Raw genomic sequence first — 21,741 nt, 5'->3', positions numbered from 1 at the left:
ACACTGAATATGTATCGTGGAATGAGAGTTGGAGACTACAAGAGCAGCCCCCAAGTTTATAAGGGGCCCTGTAACCAGATAACATGAACTATATCAATGGTAATTTCACATGATTTCATTAGTTTTTCACATGATCTCATCACTGCCTTATTTTGACATTTGGAGTGATTACAAAACAATGTCAAACATGACAATTAGTCTGTGTGCCCTAAATTGCTATTTTGTGCCACTCTTTTAACATTAATAGAAAATGTGGTTCAATCAGTGGTGGTTATCATATCAAATTTAATCTGCTGTCTAATTTTGAGGTTCACTGTAGTTCCATTGTATGCTACTTTATACCTCGGAGATTGAAATATTGTGCTTTTTACTTCACTTTGACAAATGTGGCTCCATAAAACACATGCATCATATAAATTATACAATGTTATAAAATCTGAACAACATATAAAGAAAGTCAATTTGACGCCACTTTGACCAGTTCTGCTTAGATTGTAATAATAACCGAAGAATAAGATAATGATCCGGCACGACAAAAGGGGCAGTTCACATGAGAACGTTTTCTTTTTATAGGCACGATGTACTTTTAAAATCAAATCAGATTGATTTGATTACATTTTCATGTAATTTACTTGTAATAAGAGTATGCTTCCGTTGCAGGATTGCAATTCTTACTTCACTGTGGGCTGGCTTTAAAAACTGTACTGCTATACCACAGCTTGTAATTGCATGACTATGATTTGCGTACGTGGGTACTACTTTCAGGGAGTAAACGTGACGGACGTGGTGTGAAGATGTGAGGTTGTGCTTCGGTCGTGAGAAAAAGCTAAGATGGCGTCTCGTCAAGAAAGATAGGATGGCCTGATGAGAGTGATGATGTTGGTCGGAAAATGATTGATAACGACATACCTGATAAAGTTTGAGACTCTCGTTTGCTATTAAACAAACCTCCTCCATCCATGTTTTGAACCCGTGTCGTCTGGCAGGACGGAGTATATGGAGAACCGAGGCTGAAAAGGGTCAACTTTGCTAGCAGCGATAGCTAGCCAACTGGACCGAGCACAGCTGGCCAACATTAGCTAACCACCAGTCATCACAACAACAGAGGAAGGAGAGCGGACACCAGCCCTATCATACCCCGGGACATCGAGGTGTCTTCGGGTCAGTCACGGGAATGCAACGAGACATTGTAGTTTAAAGGGGTCAACAAATAACAGCATTTGGAATTTCTTATTGCACAGACATGTATAAGAGTAACGTAAACTAGCTAGCTAGCGTCGATTTGAGTATGAAGGCTGGCTTGCCTGCGGTTATATTGTTGTCTTAGTTTTCTCAGCCATCACGTTAACGTTAGCTAAATAATGCTAGCTAGTTACCTAAAACCGTGGGAGGCGATGGGACTGAGCTGAGAAAGAGTGGAGGCCTCGATGCTAACGTTAGCTGCAAGCGGCGATATCGCCTCTGATAGATGAACAATAGAAACAAATAGACTTCATCATTGGCCGAAGAGGAGAAATGACTGACACCTAGCTACCCCTGCTTTAAATATTTGAGTTGGGGACATTCTCTATTCCTTTATTTTTCTTGTTATGGCTATCGCTGGGAGGTAAGGTTAGTTTTAACGTCAGTTCACCCAAGTTTAGTAGCTAGTAGCTAACAGTTGTCAGCTAACAGTTATTTGTATTATAGAATGATGTTTAACAACACTGACATCCAGGCGCGACTATTTCGCTTCTGCAATCGAATAATTGTGTATTTGTTGTCATGTGTCTCGCTAAATTTACCAATTAATCTAGGCCAGCCCACTTGCGAGTAGTGATGCCTTGATGGCCTTCTATACCTCAGGGTTCATGGCCTCCACGCCATTGTTTGTCTGAAGGCCCATTAAGAAACAGATAGATGGGACACTTGCCCAGCCAAGTCCCAGCATCAAATTCTTTTGATTTTTTTAAATTTATTTTTATGATTCTTCTAAGGAGTGCCCCATGACAAAATTCATAGAATATTTTTGTATGACTCTTAGACCTACAAATTACTCAAACCCGTGCTTATTGTTCAAGTGCTTACATAAATGTTGCCATCATCTTTGTAGTAAAATCATTTGATTGTTGTTATGAACTGCAGTTGATAAAGGATCACTTAAAACTGTTGCCCCTTTCCCCATTGGGCCTTGTTGATTCACCAGAGCATGGCATTTGTTTTGTTGTGTCTGGTGTTGGGGGAGGGGGTTTTAACAAGCACCACCAAAAAAAAAAAAAAAAACTTTCTGAGATTCCCCAAATCTTTGGTTATTGACCACTACCTAGATTGTTTGGCAGAATTGCCATGAAGCATATAGAGGAACTAACTGCTATACATATAAAGCTGGCAGTTTTACAGTGTCATGATAGCACAGGAAGTAAATATTGGGCAAGAGTAAACAAATGCGGTAACTTTACATACTTTTTATTTTTTCATACACTGGTCCATTTTACTTATCATTGAACTTTACATTGCCTCTGTAAGATTGAATTTGTATCCACAAGTAATTTGTTTTAGCTTGCTGTCATTGGGAACCTTTATTGAGAAGCATCTGTTATGTAAATGTAATTTCTGAAGACAATATGCTGGCCAGTGAACATACTTCTGAAGTATCCATTCTTTGCGACCTTTTGGCTTTACACCTAAGTGGCTGACCGTATGTGGAGGTCATTAAGTTATAAAGAAATGACTTTAAATTTTGTGCAAGGTTTTAGGTTGTTCTCTACAAAATAAAAGCAAGATTGACATACATAATATGCTTTCTCAGATGCTGTATGATTAATGAATCTGCTAGAGTTCATTAACTTGTTTTGCATTGTTGATCTTCCTGTTATCAGGGCAATGGAAGGGGAAGAGTTTGTGCCTCCTCCGGAGTGTCCAGTATTTGAGCCATCATGGGAGGAGTTTCAAGATCCCCTGGGCTACATCGCCAAGATACGTCCAATTGCAGAGAAGTCTGGAATCTGCAAAATTCGACCTCCACCAGTAAATATTTGCTTATGCTTGGATTATGTTGAAGACATGGCATGTTCCCTGTGTTCTATGTGTAATGTGGCGCATGCACTGGGTCTAAAGTGTTTATATGGAAGTATTTAGTCCAAGGTACATGGCTTTGCAGTTTTAGTCTTGAAGATGTTTCACCAATCACCTGAGAGTCTGTTTTGGTGACATAATTCACATAGATCTCTATTTTTCCTAGTTATACTTTGTCAGGCTATGTTTGGCATCAGTGTTTCCCTTATACACATGCAATTCATGAAGTCACAATTACAAGACTCTGCAGAGGGCCTTTAATTTGAAACACCAGATAAATTGGAGACACATGGGGACATCCGGCAGAAGCAAGAGGGAGAGAATACAGGAAGATTGATTTAACCAGCTATCATTCAGTTATAGATTTTAATTAACTATTGATATTCACTCCAGCTGCCGGCATACTATGTATGTACAACAAAACCAGATGAAAAGGCAGCAAAACATCCTTTCGTTCATCATTCACTCTTCTGATGCCTCTTTTTGTGTTGCACTTGCAAAGACACTTTACAAACCCAGCCTGTTAAACTTGGACAGCTTGTGCTGTCTGCTTGCTTGTAATATTCTAAACATGAAACTGTTTATAAAGTTGTATAAACAAAATAATACATTAGTTGACCAATGTATGTAAACTTGTCACCATAGGAATAGTGGTGCGCTGCAGTACTTGAACAAATAGCAGTACACCTCTCAGACGACCCAGCCAATCTTGAAAAACAATCATGGGGGCAACACTAAACATGACCCTGATAATCCTGTATAACCAGTCTAACAGAAAAGTCCTGCTATGAATGTGAACAAAGTGTCATTTTAAAAATGATTTTAATTGCAACATCAACAAAGAAAGAGCAGCATGTATAATATGAGATGAGCTCAAATGAATGATTCCCATAGATGTTTGTGTTGTTGCAAAGGCAAAAATAATGATTCAGCAGGGTTGAATATGTAGAATATTTACACAAAAATGAACTAGATAAGCAAGTATAAAAAGTTCTCTGTTCTAATTCCAACCCTAACCAACAGCTGTATGAAGGACAATTTAAGCAATACATTGTCACAAGAGTTACTCTCCAGAATAAAACATTTAATAAAAGTAAAGCTGTTTGTAGCAGAGGATAGAGAGGATTAGTGCTGAACAATTAATCAAAACATTATTGAAATTACAATGTGGCCAAGTGCAATATCCAAATCGAGATCAAAGAACTGTAATATTTTTTGGTAAAGGTAAAATGTATCATAACACACTAGAAATTAAGCATTGAGTTGCTACAGAGATGCTGCGACCTACAAATCGTATTCCTCACATATAAAATAAAATGCTTAGATATGACTTTTCCAACTAAAATTGTGACTCATGACATGATTGTGACACGATAGCAATATTTACCAAAATAATCATAATATTTGATAAACTCCAAATGGTGTAAATTTGCAAATTCATGTTTTATCACTGCTGCATCTTTAGAGCTTAGTGGACATAAACATGATCACATACATAAAATAGTTGTACAGTCACATTACTGACAATGCAGCAGTTTTTCTATATCCAAATCTTTCCTCAGATTTGATTGGTGAGAAGGTAGAAACTAGCGGAACTTTTCGTAGCCATGGTTACTCCCAAATAAAATTTAGTTCCAAACTTCTTTGGTATTTTTTTTGTAAACATCTTCTCATTTTTAACTCAGATGTGTATAAGCTGCTTGGTTTTTGCAACAGTCCCTGTAAATACATGACATCTTACAATCAAACAAACACGTCTACCATTTTCTAGACTAGAGAAGGGAATATTTGATGCTAAATACAAGTTACCCTTTAAGATGCTAATGTCTCTATGACAATATTAAATGTTTATCTTGGCTTAAGCAGCTTACGAGTAAATTTTTGTATGGCGAGGGACACAGATCTAATATTTGAATAGAGCATGTTTCATGACGAACACAGCACACACGCTACATATGGTCATTAAGTCACGATCTATGTAGACTTGCTGTTGGATAGTTGAATAACCCACTTCCACACCCTATTTGGTATTTGGTGCAGGATACACTTAATGTGGCAGACCCTCCTCAAGTGTGCACAAACGGAGTGGATGTGAGTAGGGAATGGTTTGAGAAAGGGCCATTGTGAAGTTCACTTGCTCTTTAGTAGGCAACCATGGTTATCCTTCCTGGTTAAAGCTGAGTTCTAGAGCCTGAAAGCCGGAGTTAAACCAGGGTTAAGCCTAAACTAAGCTCACCAACTCTTTAAATCTCTTGATTAATTTACCATGTCCATGTTCATTTGCTGTTTTTTTGTAAGCTTCCTGAATAATAGAGGTCGGTGTTGAGGTAGAAATGACTCAAGTCATTGTTTTAGCATGTAGGCTTAAAAGTTTAATTGTATGTCTTGTCTCCCACATAGGACTGGCAACCACCATTTTCAGTGGAGCTGGATAGCTTCCGCTTCACACCCCGCATCCAAAGGCTTAATGAGCTGGAAGTAAGTTCATCTCTTTTCCCTTAAGATTGTACATTCTTGACAGACAATTTAAGTTGCTCATGGAACTTGCAATAGTAATGTTGATGGTTCCTCTTGCATTTCATTTTAGGCGGAGACCAGAGTGAAGCTTAATTATTTGGACCGCATCGCCAGGTTTTGGGAGATCCAGGCATCCTCCTTGAAAATCCCACACATTGAAAGGCGCATCCTTGATCTTTTCAGCCTGTCAAAGGTGAGTGTGAACTGAATTGTTTTCACCTAGAAAATACATTTTTTAAGTAAGTAGAGTTTTTTGTTCCTTTTCTATGATTCGCTAAAATGGTCAAAAACTGGTTTTGTTTCAGATTGTGACAGATGAAGGAGGTTTTGAGATGGTCTGTAAGGAACGGCGCTGGGCTCGTGTGGCCCAGCGGCTTGGCTACCCTCCAGGAAAGAACATAGGTTCTCTGTTGCGCTCACACTACGAGAGGATCGTTTACCCCTTTGAAATGTTCCAGTCTGGTGCCAGCCTGCCGGTATCTATACACATTCCCTCCCACCCCTTTGTTTTACCAGGGTCATCAGTTAATATATAGCATTCAAAATGAGTTGAGCTGTGAAGAGAAGACTTGTCACTCTATGATGAATTAATCTTTCTTTGGTGGGTTATCTGTAACATGTCTCTGTCTTTTTATGTCATTTCTAGCATTGCAAGCCAAAGCACTATGATGGTGAGGATGTGGATAAAGAGTACAAGCCCCATTCCATTCCCCTGCGACAGTCTGTGCAGCCATCCAAAATGAGCAGTTATGGGCGCAGAGCAAACCGCTGCCAGCCTGATGTGAGTGAGAGTACCCATCCTTACTTGTTACTCGCCATTCAGTGAATTTGCATACCTCAGTATCACTGTACTGAACCATACTTAAATAGGTTTTTTGATGACATTTCCAAATGCACCCTGCCACCTCAAAAACAAAGCCCAGAAAAGATTTTAATTTCTGAAAAATTAAATATTTGTGTAATTCAGCCACTTTTCAAGACCACAAAATTCACATTGGTTTGATGCAACTGATCTGTTAGAGGAATTCCTTTCAGCAGTGTCACTTTATTAATGGTGTGAATTTAACCACTAGGTATTTAGGCTGTCCTTACCTATGATTGCTTTATCACTGATGGTTTCCCCACAGGACTTTATCAAATCACACATCACGGTCATTGTTACTGATGATATTACCTGTATTAGTTGTCTTGATAGATGTAGACATGTAATCACAGTGTCATTTTAATATAACTGAATTTCGCCTAATTAATGTGCAAACTACAATGTGTTTTCATGATGTGATTGAAAACAATCTTTTTTTCAGGACTTTAATCTGTACATTAGATATATACTTGCTATTTGGTGGACTGAACCACAAACATCGAAGACTGGCAGTCTCTTATAACGCTTGTTAACATTGTAAGTCTTGGTACCATTTAATAGTTAAACATTCGCCCGCTCATCAGCCAACTGAATAGCGACAAGAGTTTCCATCATCATAGGCAAACAAAAGTTCAAGCCAAAAATCTTCACAGGTGTTGGATGACAATCTTCTAGTGTACCATACTGTTTTGTTAACTGTTTTTCAGTGCTTGTCCATGTGCCATGGTGCATGAGTGAGAGTGAAGTGTTGGTCAAATGTGACAGTGCACTCACAGCGCATCCCAGCTTGCTTTTTTCTCCATCGTGCCATGCTGCTGTGCTTAATTCTGCTGTTTTTGCTCTGTACTCCACGGCTTATTTTGTTCTCTGCTTTCTTTCTTCTACTTTATTCCATCTCTGTAGTAGTCACTCAACTGTTTATTTCATAAGCCACGTTGTTTTATAAAACCTTTTTTTAACATTAATGTTGCCAATACCCAGCACCACGTCTGGACCAGCCTACGTTCTGTTATCTCATGCTCGTTACATGCAAGCTAATGCTGATTCATATCTACCCAAACCCCCCAGGTTTTTAATGAACTACTCATCATACTCAGTGTGTAATGCTCACCAGTGGATTTGAGTTTTTTCCTTTCTTATGCTGGAATACACTTTTTGTTCTGCATATTTAGTTATATGCCGAATTGATAGGAACAAAACTTGGATGCAAATGTTTTGAAAAAAGGGTGTCTCAAGATGTCAACAGGTGATTGACACAATAACTGTACCAAAACATTTGTAATGGCTTTCTGTATGAAATCCAGTGTATTTTAGATTGGATCATTTTTTGTTCTGATTGCTCAAATAGTTTATAACAGATATTATCCAGAGGTTTTATAATTTCTTCATTAAGAGTTGAGCACAGTTTTAGGAATTTCAGTTGTGGTTCCCTTTAATAACCATTTATCATAACTTACACAATGATCCAATTTCAGAAGCTGATGTCAGTTGCCAGGTAACGTGCATGTCAAAAACTGGTCAGCAAACCTTGAATTCCCATAAGCAAAAACACCTTTTCAGCCTCATTTCTCTTTGGTTCCAAAGCTGCCCCATTTCAAATGATCCATGTTGGTGCTACATCAGAATCACGCATCAGTTGTTGGTGGCGACATGCAGCATCAGGATCAAGATTAGAACAGTAATTTTTCTCCCAAATAGAATTTAATGTATCTTAAATATTTCAGCTTACATTAGAAAACATTTAAATGTATCAATACATTTCTGGCAACATATTGGTCTATCTGACTGCAGTGTAAACAAACTAATCTTGAATGATGCAAAGCATCACTAGGTATTCCAGAAATACAAAAATTACTTGACATATTTTTTTTTAACCAGTAATATCTAGAGAATTTGAAAGTTTATTATCCAGATCCACAAAATGTCCTATTGGACTTAATATACCCTACATCAGATGTGACCCCTTTCTCATAATGTGTCCCATTGATATTTTTCCTACAACTACTGGCTCTGTCTTCTCCAGACTCTCTCCCTTCCTTTCTCATCTCCCTTTTCCTCTTGTCTTAGTTTATTGTTGCTGTTATTGTCTCCCCTTGCAGGGTCCAGAGGATCTGGCCCCCCATCCTCTCACCACTGGCTCTCAACTCATCTCTGCGGTACTGCCTCTTGAGCATATGAGCTCACCTTCCGCCCCCGCTCTCTTCCTGCCTCTTTTCCTAGACCACCTCACTCCTTCTGAAGTTGTCTAGATGTTTTTTATTTTAACTAACCACTAAAACATTTTCATCAACATGCAGTCATGCCCCTGATGTGTTTGGGGTGGCAACCCATAATAGGGTCACATGACTATTGCAGACATTTTGCCATAAAAATTGCAGCATTGTAATAATATGCGCACTTAGATTTCTAGACCAGACAATGAACAGAGAGGAAGAGTTCTCTGGCCTATTCTCTTCTGTTTTTATGTTCTTCATGAACAAAAAGAAATTGACAGCATGTAGTCTCATGTTGGACAAAAGTGTTTTTGGGGCCTTGTCATAGTGGTTGTAGGTATTATATTACAGATAGAAAATAAATTGCATTTATGAATGCAAGTAAATTTGGATCCCAGTGCCAAGGTTGTTGAGAACTAACATTACAGTTATGTTAAGGGCACAGCTCACTGTAGACTCTTGAATAAGCTTTCACTTTATCCCAAATTGTTTAATATTTTTGTAGTCCAGTTGCTTGGCTGATGTGTTCTTTAACTTTCTATCTTTCACTCACGCTCTTTCTCTGTGGTTGTACTTGACTTGCTGGGCTGTGTGTGTGCCTTTGCACTTCTGCTGTTTTGCCTTGCTGTCTCACTACAGCAGTAAAGAGTGTAGCTGCATGCGTTCTCTTTTGGGTGCACTCACACAGAAGACTTTAGCAGGTTTAATTAATAGGCTTTTGCTTACAGAGCACTATAGTAAAGTAAAGCACTGGAGTATTACCTTTTTTTGAACATGTAATTGTGGTTGGCCTCAAAGTCTCTCTAGTTTTGCTTGTTTGAGGCCAAACCCAAGGTTGATTGCCCCCCACTGTCACATCCTAGTGATCTCCTTTGTTGTCAACTGCTTTCATGTCCCCATCCTACATGCATAGTCCCTTAGTCAACAAAGTTTGGGTGCCAGAAAAATGCACCTTTTTAATGTGCGCAGAAAATGTAGAATAGTGTGTGGCTGGCTAGAGTTATGTCTGTATGACTGAAGGTGTGACCGCAGACAAGTGGTGAAGTCAAAAACTAACATCCCTCCTTGGAAAAGAATCTTAAATGGCATCTTTTATGGCATTGTATGTGTCCTGGCGTTGTGCTATGAATGGCACTTATTATGTTGTCTTGACATGCAAGAACTTTCTTGCTGTGTGTATACAGGTTGTGTTCTGACTAAAGTGGCTTTGGGTTTCTTGGTGTACATCTGAGTGGGAAAAAGTGTTCACATGGTAAAATTATTATAAGAACTTCTACCAGAGCACGACTGAAGTTCCAGCGTGAAAGCGCCTTAAATGGATGTTTAGAGAGGTTTAGGTTCTGAGAAGCAACCTGTCCTTAATATATCAAAATCATGAATTTTGTTCTGCTTTTATGTGCTTTGTAGTTCTATTGACTGTTCACTGAAAGTGATGTTAAGACCTGTGTTTCTGTCTACATTGCCGATGTTTGCAATCATATGGCTGACTGGAACTAGTGCCCAAAACTGTGCCCAAGCTTCAAAAGATAAAAGTGAAACTGAAATGTAAAAATTGCACTAAAATAATGAAATGCAAGAAACAAACTCTAAAATGTCAAAGCATTCACAGTAACAGTGGTTCTTAAACTACGTAACTGGTTGCCTAAGTGTCGTAAAATACATTTCTTAATAAAAGCAGCGATGAGTGATATATCGGGGGCCGATATATTATTTGATAAGTAAGAAATGCAATTTTTGTTTTGATAATGGAATACCAGCCGATAAATATGGCTGCTAACGCGGAGCATACTGCAGACAAGAGATGGCACTTGAGTCCGGCTCTGAGTTGTGATTTCTGCCTCTCTCTCTTCTGCTCTCTGTTGATCACTGTTTAGACAAGGGGGTGGCTGAGCTCCTCAAATGCGCGCACACACAGCAGAGATCAGAGCAGAGGCCACAGGGGAGAGAATGAAATTGATTTGATGTTACATTTTACTTGAGTCAAAGACTATAATGCTTGTCAATCATAAATGCAACAAAATCTGCCGGGAATGGAAACACTACAAATAATTTATCAAACACCTGTTGAACAAGCAGAACACAAACTTGCAGAAATGTATTAGCTGCGCTGCCTATGGTCAACTGGCTGTTTTACACAGCCATACACAGCTCGTTATGACAATTTTAGCGAATTGTTGTGAACGAGCTGAAAACAAACCTAAATTGTATGTAATGATCGAGTCTAATAAGCAGTGTATATGAAAATTAGTTGTAGACTGATGCTAGGGTTCGGGGTCTCTCTTTCTCTCCACCAGCAGAAAATCTCACGTCATGAGCAGAGGGAGGACAGAGGGAAGAATGATGCTACAAGAATGTTAGCCAGTCTAATATGGCTAAAATATGGCATTATTGGTATTATGCACCCCTAAACTTTGCCTTTCCAGAAGCAGGAATACAGCAATGGCAGAGCTGTCTAAATCTAAGTATTTTCAACATCAAGAAAAGACCAAAGGAGGTCAGCTGAGTTCAAGACAGCAGTTCCTGTTTGGTATTCGTCATGCTGTCGCACCCATTTAAGTATATGTGTCCACACATTTGTATATAAAACTACATGTATAAAATGAGGTGAATGAAGTTTGCTTGTTACACGGCAAAAATACTATGGGAAATAAGCATCACTTGCCTTTGTAAATGACAGAAAATGATACCAAATAATATATAATTTGATTTTCTATGGGGAACTCACAGCAGACGAGCTTGTTATGAGAGCAGCCAGCATGACATGCTGGGCACAAAAAATTGACTCACGGAAACCAAAGATCATAAGCCCCAGATAACAAAACATCTATACACAGCAATTACTACTATAGCCCTGCTCAGTGGTCTTATAGACTGATAGATTCATCTACTGTTAATACATCTAACTAGAGTAAAATAACTCAGAAAACAGTGGATGTTCAGCTTGTGTATAGTAATGTTTAGACTTTTCTTAATTTTACTTTTTTCCCCAAAAAATATTTTCAAAATACCTTGTCAGTTATGTTAAATGACAGCCTAAATTAACTGAATCATTGTCAATAAAATCTAAATAACCCCTTACACTAACTGTATGGTTGCAACTGCTGGTGATTGTGTGTTATGGTGGTGGGTCTTAACCTTTAAACTTTCACTGTGATGTAGGCTAACTTTTCCTTACTCTCTAACCTAGCACAATCCCTTCTTGTGATGCATTGCTACGCTGTTCGTTCTGCATTTGGCCTAGACCCTTGCTTTGCTCTGTGTGCTATTGAGAGTAGCTGTAGTCCCACCATCCCTTAATGATGAAAATGTACTTTTATCCAGCCTGAACCGACAGAGGAAGACATAGAGAAGAACCCAGAGCTGAAGAAGCTGCAGATCTATGGTGCCGGGCCTAAGATGATGGGACTTGGACTGGTGGCGAGGGATAAAGGCATCAGGAAGAAGGGTAAGTGCATCATTCAACCAATGACACATACAGTTAAAGGGCTTTTAACATCTGGCTATTGTAGCATCGAGGAACCTCGAAATTCAGAAGCAACATTGCACCACAACAATTCATTTGATGCAGCTCAAGCAGTAAGTTGAGAATAAAGCATGTCCTCTGAGAACTTGTTTTTGGTTTAGATAAAACTGTCCAGCCATCTTGGAGCCCTGCACTGTAAAGATTTTACTGTCTGTGATAACGACCTTTGATTCTGAACACTCCATGCTCTCCTTTTCAGATGAGCTGCCTCAGACTGTTACCATCAAAGACAATGTGTCAGCTGCTCCTGGTGATACCTCAGTCAAAGCAGAGCCACTGGAGCCTCAAGAGAAGCAGAGTGAAGGGGGCACATCTAGTCCACAAATGCCTCCCCTGAGCGTCACAATTAAGACAGAAGTGAAGAAAGAAGAACCAGAGGAAGAGGATGCGAAAGACAACGACGAGGAAGAAGATGATACAAATAGACCTTGTACCAAAATGACGATGAGGCTTCGACGCAACCTCAACAATCCGCAATGTGTAAGTAGACCAAAGGATGCACCAAAGTTGCAGTCAGTTGAGTTCAACATAACAAAGTTGAGGAGAAAATGAAAGAAATTTGAGAAAGTTGGGCAACAACATCTTTTGAAACAGACTGTTATCCAATCCTGCCTAAATTGATTTCAGTGCTTTTGTCCATGATAGTGACTTCCCCACAAATATAAGCCTTTGAATTGTATCTGTGCTAGAGCGGGTTAGCAGTGCTTCACCATCGCTCATCTGGCTTCACCCTCCAGAACCAATGCTTTCTACTTGTCACTGTTTTAAAGGTGGATTCTTTTGTGTGTCGAATGTGTGGTCGGGGAGATGATGATGAGAAACTCTTGCTGTGTGATGGCTGTGATGACAACTACCACACTTACTGTCTACTACCCCCACTCACTGATCCTCCCAAAGGCAACTGGCGATGTCCTAAGTGTGTGGCAGAGGTAAGTAAGAATGTTTAAAAGCATTTGTTGTTTCTGTAACGTTCGCGACGTGCTTTCTTAGGTTTCTCCTAACCCACCACACGTCTTCCTGTTTTGATTTTTTCATTTTAAGGAATGCAAGAAGCCGGCAGAAGCGTTTGGCTTTGAACAAGCGACACGAGAGTACACTCTGCAGAGTTTTGGGGAAATGGCTGACGCCTTTAAAGCAGATTACTTCAACATGCCTGTCCATGTAAGCACACCTATTCATTACGAAGCATGGCTCGGCCCTTACTGGTGATATAATGAAAGACTAATCTGTAGCTTGTGTGTTTTTGTCCTTGTAGATGGTTCCCACTGAGCTTGTGGAGAGAGAGTTCTGGAGGTTAGTCAGTAGTATTGAGGAAGACGTGACTGTGGAGTACGGAGCGGACATACACTCCAAAGAGTTTGGCAGTGGCTTCCCAATGAACAATGGCAAGAGGAAGCTCACAAAGGAAGAGGAGGTATGTGCATTGTTGTTTTCTGTTGTAACCTCAACAGTTTTTATCAAATACAAAAATGCTTGAATCACAGTGCTGGATAGAGCGAGGTGCTTTAGATTATGTGCTACTCACGGAAAGAGTTTAATTCCACAAGTAAATTTTAAATACAGTATTATAATGTGGCTTCATGATTTACTACACTGACTTAATGACACAATGACTTTACCACACAATTTTTATTAGAGTACTAAAAGAGGATGAGAGAATAGTGAGTCTATGTGTAACATCATTGTCTGGTAGTTAATGCTGATTAGTCGGTGCTTGATTGAGGTGGTACGGTGAACATCAAAAGAATCGCAAAGTCTCTTAAAAATGTAAGACAAATGATTTTTTATAGCAGCCTAATTCTGGGGTCTGCTTTGCGTGGCAACCAACAATTACTTGCATTATCAATCAATCAGTCAATTATTTTTTCAATTGATTGATCAACCATTTTGTCTCTGAAATGTCTAAAAATAGTGAATAATGCTCTTAACAATTTCTTGCAGCTTTAGGTGATATATTCATCTAGTTTTGTTTAATTTTCAGTCCAAAACAGAAATATATTAAGCTCACTATGATGTTTAACAAAAAAGCTTCAAATCCTCAGTGTCTCCTTTGAGAAACTGAAACCAGTACAAGCACAGCACAAGTTTTCTTTTCAACATAGTTTGGTTTCAAATAATATGTGAAGGATAGGAATCAGGAATCAGTAATCAGTCAATCAGCAAGATTGGAGTCAGAATCAATAAATCTAAACAAACCCGAAGCCCTAAAAATGAGCTTAGGCCATAAAAGCATAACTCTTGTTTCATGTGTAGAGTAAAACATTTCATCAAAAATAATGGTTTTTGTTTTAATGTATCGAGAATGTGCATAAATAAGATACTCAGTTGAGATGGTACCTGTTATATGCTCATAATCATAGTCCAGTGGTCATTTTTAGCTCACCCTCTTTCCTATTTTGTCAGGAATATGCTCGCTGTGGCTGGAACTTGAATGTGATGCCTGTGCTGGAGCAGTCACTCCTGTGCCATATTAATGGAGACATCTCTGGGATGAAGGTGCCATGGCTTTACGTAGGCATGGTGTTCTCGGCTTTCTGCTGGCACATTGAGGATCACTGGAGCTACTCCATCAACTACTTGCACTGGTACACAATGCTTGTTATGTGTCTGCGTTGGCGTTGAATGTAGCAGGCTAAAATGATTTCAGTTTTTAATGTAGAGAATATAATGGTTAAGTGAAACAGTATTTTAAGATAGATAATGTAGCCTTTTCTCTGTGTTCTTCACCTCCCATGTATCGATCATCTTCAGGGGTGAACCCAAGACATGGTATGGAGTTCCCTCTGTGGCAGCTGAGCGACTTGAGGAGGTGATGAAGAAGCTGACGCCAGAGCTGTTTGAGTTTCAGCCCGACCTCCTGCACCAGCTAGTCACCATCATGAACCCCAACATCCTGATGGCTCACGGTGTCCCGGTCCGTCTCACAGAAACACACAAGCACACAGCAGAAATATGGTTTGTTAGAAAGTCTTCTCATCTCTATGTTTCTTATTGGCAGGTTGTACGCACCAACCAGTGTGCTGGTGAGTTTGTCATCACCTTCCCCAGAGCCTACCACAGTGGCTTCAATCAGGGATATAACTTTGCTGAAGCTGTCAACTTCTGCACTGCAGATTGGGTATGTCTGTTTACACTCCGTCTCAAGCTATCATTTCACATCATTCACAGGACAGCATGATCAAGATCATCCCTCTCTCTCTCTCCCTCCTAGCTGCCTGCTGGCCGTTCCTGTATTGAGCATTACCGACGTCTAAGGAGGTATTGTGTATTCTCCCACGAGGAGCTCACCTGTAAAATGGCTGCCAGCCCAGAGAAACTTGATCTTAACCTGGCTGCAGCTACACATCGTGAAATGTTCATTATTGTTCAGGAGGAGAGGAAGCTGCGGAAGGGTCTGATGGAAAGGGTAAGACATAAATAGATCTTACTGAAACTTGATTGATGTTTTTCCATTTGTTAATTTTATCTGTGTAAGTGAATAATAGTTCAGTTTGGTCCCATGTCAAATTTGTCTGGTATTGTAGCATTCTTATGAAAATATGGAAAAACTCTGTTGTTAAATAAAGTAATGATAATGATAATATACATATTTAATAATAAATGTGTTGTGCCTGCAGGGCATTACTGAAGCGGAGCGTGAGGCATTCGAGCTGTTGCCTGATGATGAAAGGCAGTGTGATAAATGCAAGACCACGTGCTTCCTTTCTGCTCTGGCCTGCTCGAACTGCCCCGAGCGTCTGGTGTGTCTCTATCACACTCAGGATCTGTGCAACTGCCCCACTGAAAAACTCTACCTCAGGTATTCACCTCTTATGTAGATAATGTGTGTGCATGCTGTGGCATGAGTATGACTGGCCATAATATACCAGAGTGTTATTATCTGTCTAATTGAATCTATGTTAATCTTTCTTGTGATCCTGTTTTTTCACAGGTACAGATATACCCTGGATGAGTTGTTAGCCATGCTACACCGACTAAAGGTTCGGTCTGAGTCTTTTGATTCCTGGGCCAACAGAGTAAAAGAGGCACTTGAGCAAGAAGAGGGAAACAAGATAGGTGGGAAATCCCTTAAGCATTGTTTCAACATAAAGCTGCAATTTCAAAAAAACAAAAAACATGGCAAGACCAAATGGTTCTTGAATTGCAGGAATTGATGACCTGGAGATGCTGAAGATGGAAGCAGCTGAAAAAAAGTTTCCAGACAACGAACTTCTCCGCAAACTCAACACTGTTCTTAAAGACATAGAGCACTGCCAAAAGACAAGTACTGAACTCCTCAACAACGCAAAGACAAGGTAGGGTGATGAGCACAAAGTTAATGTTTCCACTGTCTGTTCAGTTACATGCACTTACATACTGCTGTCTTTCAGTGAAAGTAAGATGACTTTGGCAGAGCTGAAATCCATGGTAGAGATGATGCAAAACCTGCCATGTGTGATGAACCAGCTGGAGGAAGTGCAGGTGAGAATTTGTCACACTCATCAAACTAGATTGTATTTTCAGATTTTATGCCTGTAAAGCTGAGATTTGTAATTGTTTATAGTTACAAAATATGTTCATGTTAGAATATTCTGACCTTTTAAGTTGAATATTTATTTAGTGCAGTTAAGGTTTACTTCTGTGCCTTGTGATTTTTAAGGCGGTTCTGCGAACAGTGGAGGATTTCCAGAGCCAGGCTAAAGAGCTGGTCAATGACAGGGACTGGAGGAGGGACTCTCCACCACCGGAGCAATTGCAGACACTATTGGAGCAGGGGGGCAAGCTGCCTGTCGTGGTGCCAGAGTGTAGTTTACTTCAGGGCCTAAAGGAGCAGGGCCACTGGCTGGCAGACGTGAGGCGCACCCTGGGAACAGAAGGAGGAGAGAGGCAGGAGGTGACGTTGGATGTGTTGAGGAACCTGATGGAGGCAGGCTGCAACGTGCCCCAGAGTGTGTCCGTAGAGACGGCCATGGCAGAGCTTCAGGAGCTGCTCACAATTGCAGAACGTTGGGAAGAGAAAGCACAGATCTGCCTAGAACAAAGGTAAAAGAGAGTCACACTATAAATTTGCGGCAAGGGTCTTTATCATTTCACAACCAGACTGTCCTGTTTCAAAGATGTTTTTCAAACTCGTTTCTTTGTCATGCTTTTGTTCTTCCAGGCAAAAGCACCCTCTCTCCACCCTCGAGGCAATAGTAAATGAGGCCCAGCTTATCCCAGTCAAGCTTCCCAACATCCTGGCTTTACAGGGTTGTCTCACACGGGCACGAGCCTGGGTCACAGACTTGGAGGAAATACAGGTAAAAAAAAAAAAGAATCCGTGTCTTTTAGATTGGCCCATTGTTATCCTTCCCCCTCTGTGATGGTTTGATTTGTAATTAAACTGAAATACCTTGAACTGTAGAATATACTGTACCTCATATTGTTATATTATTATTCACTGTTTTGATGTAGAATGGGGAGCATTACCCGTGTCTGGATGACCTGGAGGGCCTGGTGGCTATTGGAAGGGACTTGCCAGTCTTCATGGAGGAGCTGAGGCAGCTGGAACTGCAGGTGGCCAGCGCTCACTCCTGGAGGGATAAGGCCAGCAAGACCTTCCTGAAGAAGAGCAGTCAGCACAGTCTGCTAGAGGTGTGCAACTTGGAGGACATGGGAAATATAATGAAGCTTAAATAGATTGAATTTCTGTCAACATTTAACAACAATTTAAGTCATGTGTATGTGAATCAGTACAGCATTCCACTTGGTAAGGCAACCCTCATAAGAGCACGAATTTAACTCCAGTGTTGCTCTTGCAGGTTTTATGTCCGTGTGCTAAAAGGAGAGAGAGGCGAGATGGGACGGAGCTGTTGGATGATCCGTTAGATGATTCTGATACCAACACTCTGGGCCTTTCTGCTCAGGACCTGAGGGACCCTGCAGCTATTGTGAGTTTACTGAGCGTGTCTAAGATTTAGTTGTTTTTTTTTATTGATGTGTACATTTTATTATTATTGAGTGAACCTTTTTTCCGTGCTTTTACTTTAGGTGATGGCGTTCAAAGAAGGAGAGCACCAGGAGAAGGAGGCACTACTGAGGTTACAGAAATTGAACATGTGTAAATCTGGACGTAATGCTGCGAGTTACAAGGAGGACAAGGAGAACGGGAGGTGGGACGACACCATGGAGACAGACACATCCAGCCACTCAGAGAACTCTGTAAAAGAGAACGGTAACAGTAACCACACCTGCACCACCCCTCCTCAGTCAGTGTGTGTGTGCGCCGGGCAGCCTCGTGCCCCTCAGCTCCGCTGCCATCTGTGTAAGGACTGGTTCCATGGTGGCTGTGTTCCCTTCCCCTCCCTGCTCCCCTCGTCTGGACCACCAGTTAACCCTCTCTGCTGGTGGGACTGGGACTCGCGCTTCTTGTGTCCGCGATGCCAGCGTTCACGACGCCCACGCCTGGAGACTATCCTGGCATTACTTGTAGCCCTGCAGAGGCTGCCAGTACGTCTGCCTGAAGGAGAGGCGCTGCAGTGTCTCACAGAGAGGGCCATCACCTGGCAGGGCCGAGCCAAAGAGGCGCTCGAGACGTCAGAGCTGCAGCAGACTCTTCAGAAGCTGCAGGAACTCAAAGAGACTCTCCATTGTGAAGCAGAGAAAGAAGAAGACATGGAAAAGGAGACCGAAGGGGGCTCTGTGATAGTTTTGTCAGACTCCGAGGGAGGGGAAGGAGAGGATGGAGTCATTGATCTGACCGAGGAGAATTCACCTAAGAAGAACTCCAAGGAAAGCAACGGCACTCAGGTTAACACCCGTTTCTTCTTCCTCTTTATTTTAATGTGAAACTAGATATAGACCACAAACGGCAAACTGTTTAAACTGACTGTTCAACCACATGTTCTGTCAGCTGCACTGATAATTTAATAAATACTACTTCAGACTTTCTTTATCATACTGTATCCACCTGTTTGTTTTATACAATGCTTGTTTGCCCACAGGCTGGATGTGAAAATGGCATCAGCAAGAAGTCAAATGTTACAGGTAAAACAGTGTGTTAATCTCAAAATAACCATAAATAATGGATGATATAATGCACTGTGTATCGCAGACACCAGTCCTGACAGCGTTTTCTCTGTCACAATTTTCAGGTGTGGGGTCTCTGCTGCCCCTGCTGCCTGTGCTAAAAGGTCATGTAGTGGAGATTTCCCCAGCCACCACGGTCCGGCTGGAGGAGCTACAGCTGGAAGGAGACCTGCTGGAGGTGTCCTTGGACCAGACACACATCATCCACAGAGTCCTCCAAGCTTCCTCTGTTCCACCCAGAGAAACTCTACACACACTCATTCAGGTCAGGAAAAGAAACTCCAGAATCCAAAACCACCATGTTTAAGCTAAGACACTTTCTTCCAACATGGTGTCGATGTATTCAAAGATAAACATAAAACATTTAACATTAATTTGAACAGTGGAATCTTAAAAAAAAATATATATCACTGAAAGCAAACCCTAAAAATTAACACATCAATGCACTTATATACAACAAAACACATTTTTACACTTACATTTTATACACTACACATTACACTGCCATATACTTGACATACTGAATGAGTCATATGCTGAATAGCAGGTTTATTATATAATTGATCAATCCGACATAACCTTCCAATGTCTGTGGAGAGTCCTTAATGGAAGAGTTTGACATTTTGGGAAATAAGCGTATTCTCTTTCTTAATGATATACTCATGTTTGTGTGGAAGATATGGAGCTACAACCAGCAAATCCTGTGGAACCACTACTTGTTTTGACCCATTTTGTACTGAATAAACAAAGACGATACAACACGACTGTAGCCTCATATATAAGGGGCATATATGCTATTGATTTTGTTAAAAAAAAAAAGAAAAAAAGTTAACTATTCCATATTATATATGTTTTAGATATTATAGTGAGATTCTCACAAATACGCATAGATTACGTTATTGTTAATGTCATACTGGGTTTTAGTATCCCAAATGCTTTTCTATCATTTCAAGAGTAACTGAAATGCTAACTGCTTGTACTTACATCAGGTTTCTGAAGAAGATATTAGTTGCTGTTTATTGGTATACTAAGTTTTGTTTACCTCAGCTGCTTCTCTCATGTCCTGGTCCTCTCTCTGTCTCTCTCAGATTGAGCTTGAAGAGCAGAGACGAACCAGCCGTGGCCGAGCCAAGGACTCCAAAAGGAAGAGAAAGAGCCACAGAGGTGGGAGTGGGGAAGGGGCAGGTGAAAGGTCACTGGACGCCTCAGAGTCAAAGAAAACCTGTCCCCTCAGCCACAGCCCCTCCCCTCACTTACCTGTCCAGACCCATCCAGAGGTGAGAAGTGTGATCTTTTCATTTTCTGGAAATAACTCTAATCTTTTGAATTTATTCAACATGAAGTATTCTGTTTCTCTTTTGACAGATTTTGTGATATAGTCAACGCTGGAGCTCTGTTGAAATGGATTAGTCGGAGGAATTGAGGGACAGAGCATTCTGTGCCAGAAAACAGTGTCAAGCTATAGAAAGATGCAGGACATCCCCCTCCCCCCCTGTACCCTACCTCCATTCTCATCCCTCATTGATGCATTCAGACACTAAAAGAGTGATGACTCTTCTTCTACACTCCACTGTCTCATCCTTAACTCAGACGTATTTTCATCCATCATCTTTTTCCAGACTCGCTGCCCCACCCATACTTTATTCTCCACCTCCCTTGGACCCATTTTCCCTGTGAACATATTAAGACTGTGTTGGACCGATGTGGGACTTACCGTAATAGGAGTGTCTATGGTCTAGAGATGTCTCTGAGGTCAGTCAGTATGCTATGTTATCCCAACTGTATTAAATGCTAGTTCAACTGAAGCCTGTCTCGGCACCGGCAGTTGCAGTTTCACTTCACTTGAGCCTGCTGGTTGAAGTTGGATAAGCTATGGGTTACTTTAGACAGTTCTGTTTGGGCATGGATCCTGAAGCCGAGGTACAGCAGAAAGTTTCGACAGCTGGCCGTAGATAACAGCACCGTGGTTACACTTGTATTTTTTTAGTTGTATTGAATCTTGTGTTTGATGCTGTTTTGAGGGGATATGCATTTTGAATAAACTGAGTACATTTTGGGAAGTGTTAAAAGCAGGCATTAATGTTTTTGGTGCTACTTTCCCAAAATGGATAACTGTACCTCTTGGTTTTGTCTTTCTCCTCCCTTTCCTCCAATCGATGCGTTTTCTTTTTCTTTTTTCTTTTTTCTTTTTTTTTTAAAAGCTCTTATCCTCTTGACTCCGTGTTTCATTCCTTTAGATTTGACCTGTTTTTCTTCCTCCCTCGTTCTCTCTCTCTCTTTGCAGATTAAGGTAACTTCACTGTAACTCACTTCGTCACAAATTATTTTGTTTTCTGGGTTCAAATTATATTATTATTATTATTATTATTATTGATATTGAGGACACACAGTTGTCGTGAGTTTATGTATAAACTTTTCATTTTACTGTTGCCTTTTGTTTCTTTTCACTCTTGTTAGAAAAATAAAGGTTTAGAATTGTTTAGGATATGTTGACTCATTATTTCTCCAGTTGAATTGTTAAAATC

At 40.5% G+C, this 21,741-nt stretch overlaps 1 protein-coding gene across 3 annotated transcripts; it reads left to right on the top strand.

The window, feature by feature from the left end:
* Window positions 1–812: 812 nt before the first annotated feature.
* On the top strand, window positions 813–21,701 carry kdm5c (lysine (K)-specific demethylase 5C). 3 transcript variants are annotated; one of them, XM_056384650.1, is made up of 29 exons: window positions 813–1,161; window positions 2,859–3,006; window positions 5,455–5,532; window positions 5,642–5,764; window positions 5,877–6,047; window positions 6,218–6,352; window positions 8,533–8,589; window positions 11,968–12,091; window positions 12,369–12,649; window positions 12,940–13,098; window positions 13,211–13,330; window positions 13,425–13,583; window positions 14,573–14,754; window positions 14,921–15,083; window positions 15,168–15,287; window positions 15,381–15,575; window positions 15,787–15,968; window positions 16,101–16,225; window positions 16,317–16,464; window positions 16,540–16,630; window positions 16,809–17,191; window positions 17,310–17,448; window positions 17,603–17,782; window positions 17,950–18,078; window positions 18,179–18,937; window positions 19,132–19,174; window positions 19,282–19,481; window positions 20,305–20,493; window positions 20,582–21,701. In XM_056384650.1, the coding sequence occupies exons 2-29, from the start codon at window positions 2,863–2,865 to the stop codon at window positions 20,588–20,590; spliced, it is 4,788 nt and encodes a 1,595-aa protein (XP_056240625.1). In that variant the 5' UTR covers window positions 813–1,161; window positions 2,859–2,862; the 3' UTR covers window positions 20,591–21,701. The 3 variants fall into 3 exon arrangements, with proteins under 3 accessions (XP_056240625.1, XP_056240624.1, XP_056240626.1); XM_056384649.1 differs by lacking the exon at window positions 813–1,161 and adding an exon at window positions 1,202–1,606; XM_056384651.1 differs by lacking the exons at window positions 813–1,161; window positions 8,533–8,589 and adding an exon at window positions 1,203–1,606.
* The last annotated feature ends 40 nt before the right edge of the window (window positions 21,702–21,741 follow it).

Source organism: Seriola aureovittata, chromosome 9 (genome assembly GCF_021018895.1).
Source record: "Seriola aureovittata isolate HTS-2021-v1 ecotype China chromosome 9, ASM2101889v1, whole genome shotgun sequence".
NCBI lineage: Eukaryota > Metazoa > Chordata > Actinopteri > Carangiformes > Carangidae > Seriola > Seriola aureovittata.
This window is presented reverse-complemented; position numbering and strand designations above follow the sequence as displayed.

Coding starts and splice junctions, on each gene's coding strand:
- kdm5c (XM_056384649.1), top strand. Junction 8,590..11,967: donor GCTCTCAACTCATCTCTGCG/GTACTGCCTCTT, acceptor ACTTTTATCCAG/CCTGAACCGACAGAGGAAGA. Junction 19,482..20,304: donor CTCTACACACACTCATTCAG/GTCAGGAAAAGA, acceptor TGTCTCTCTCAG/ATTGAGCTTGAAGAGCAGAG.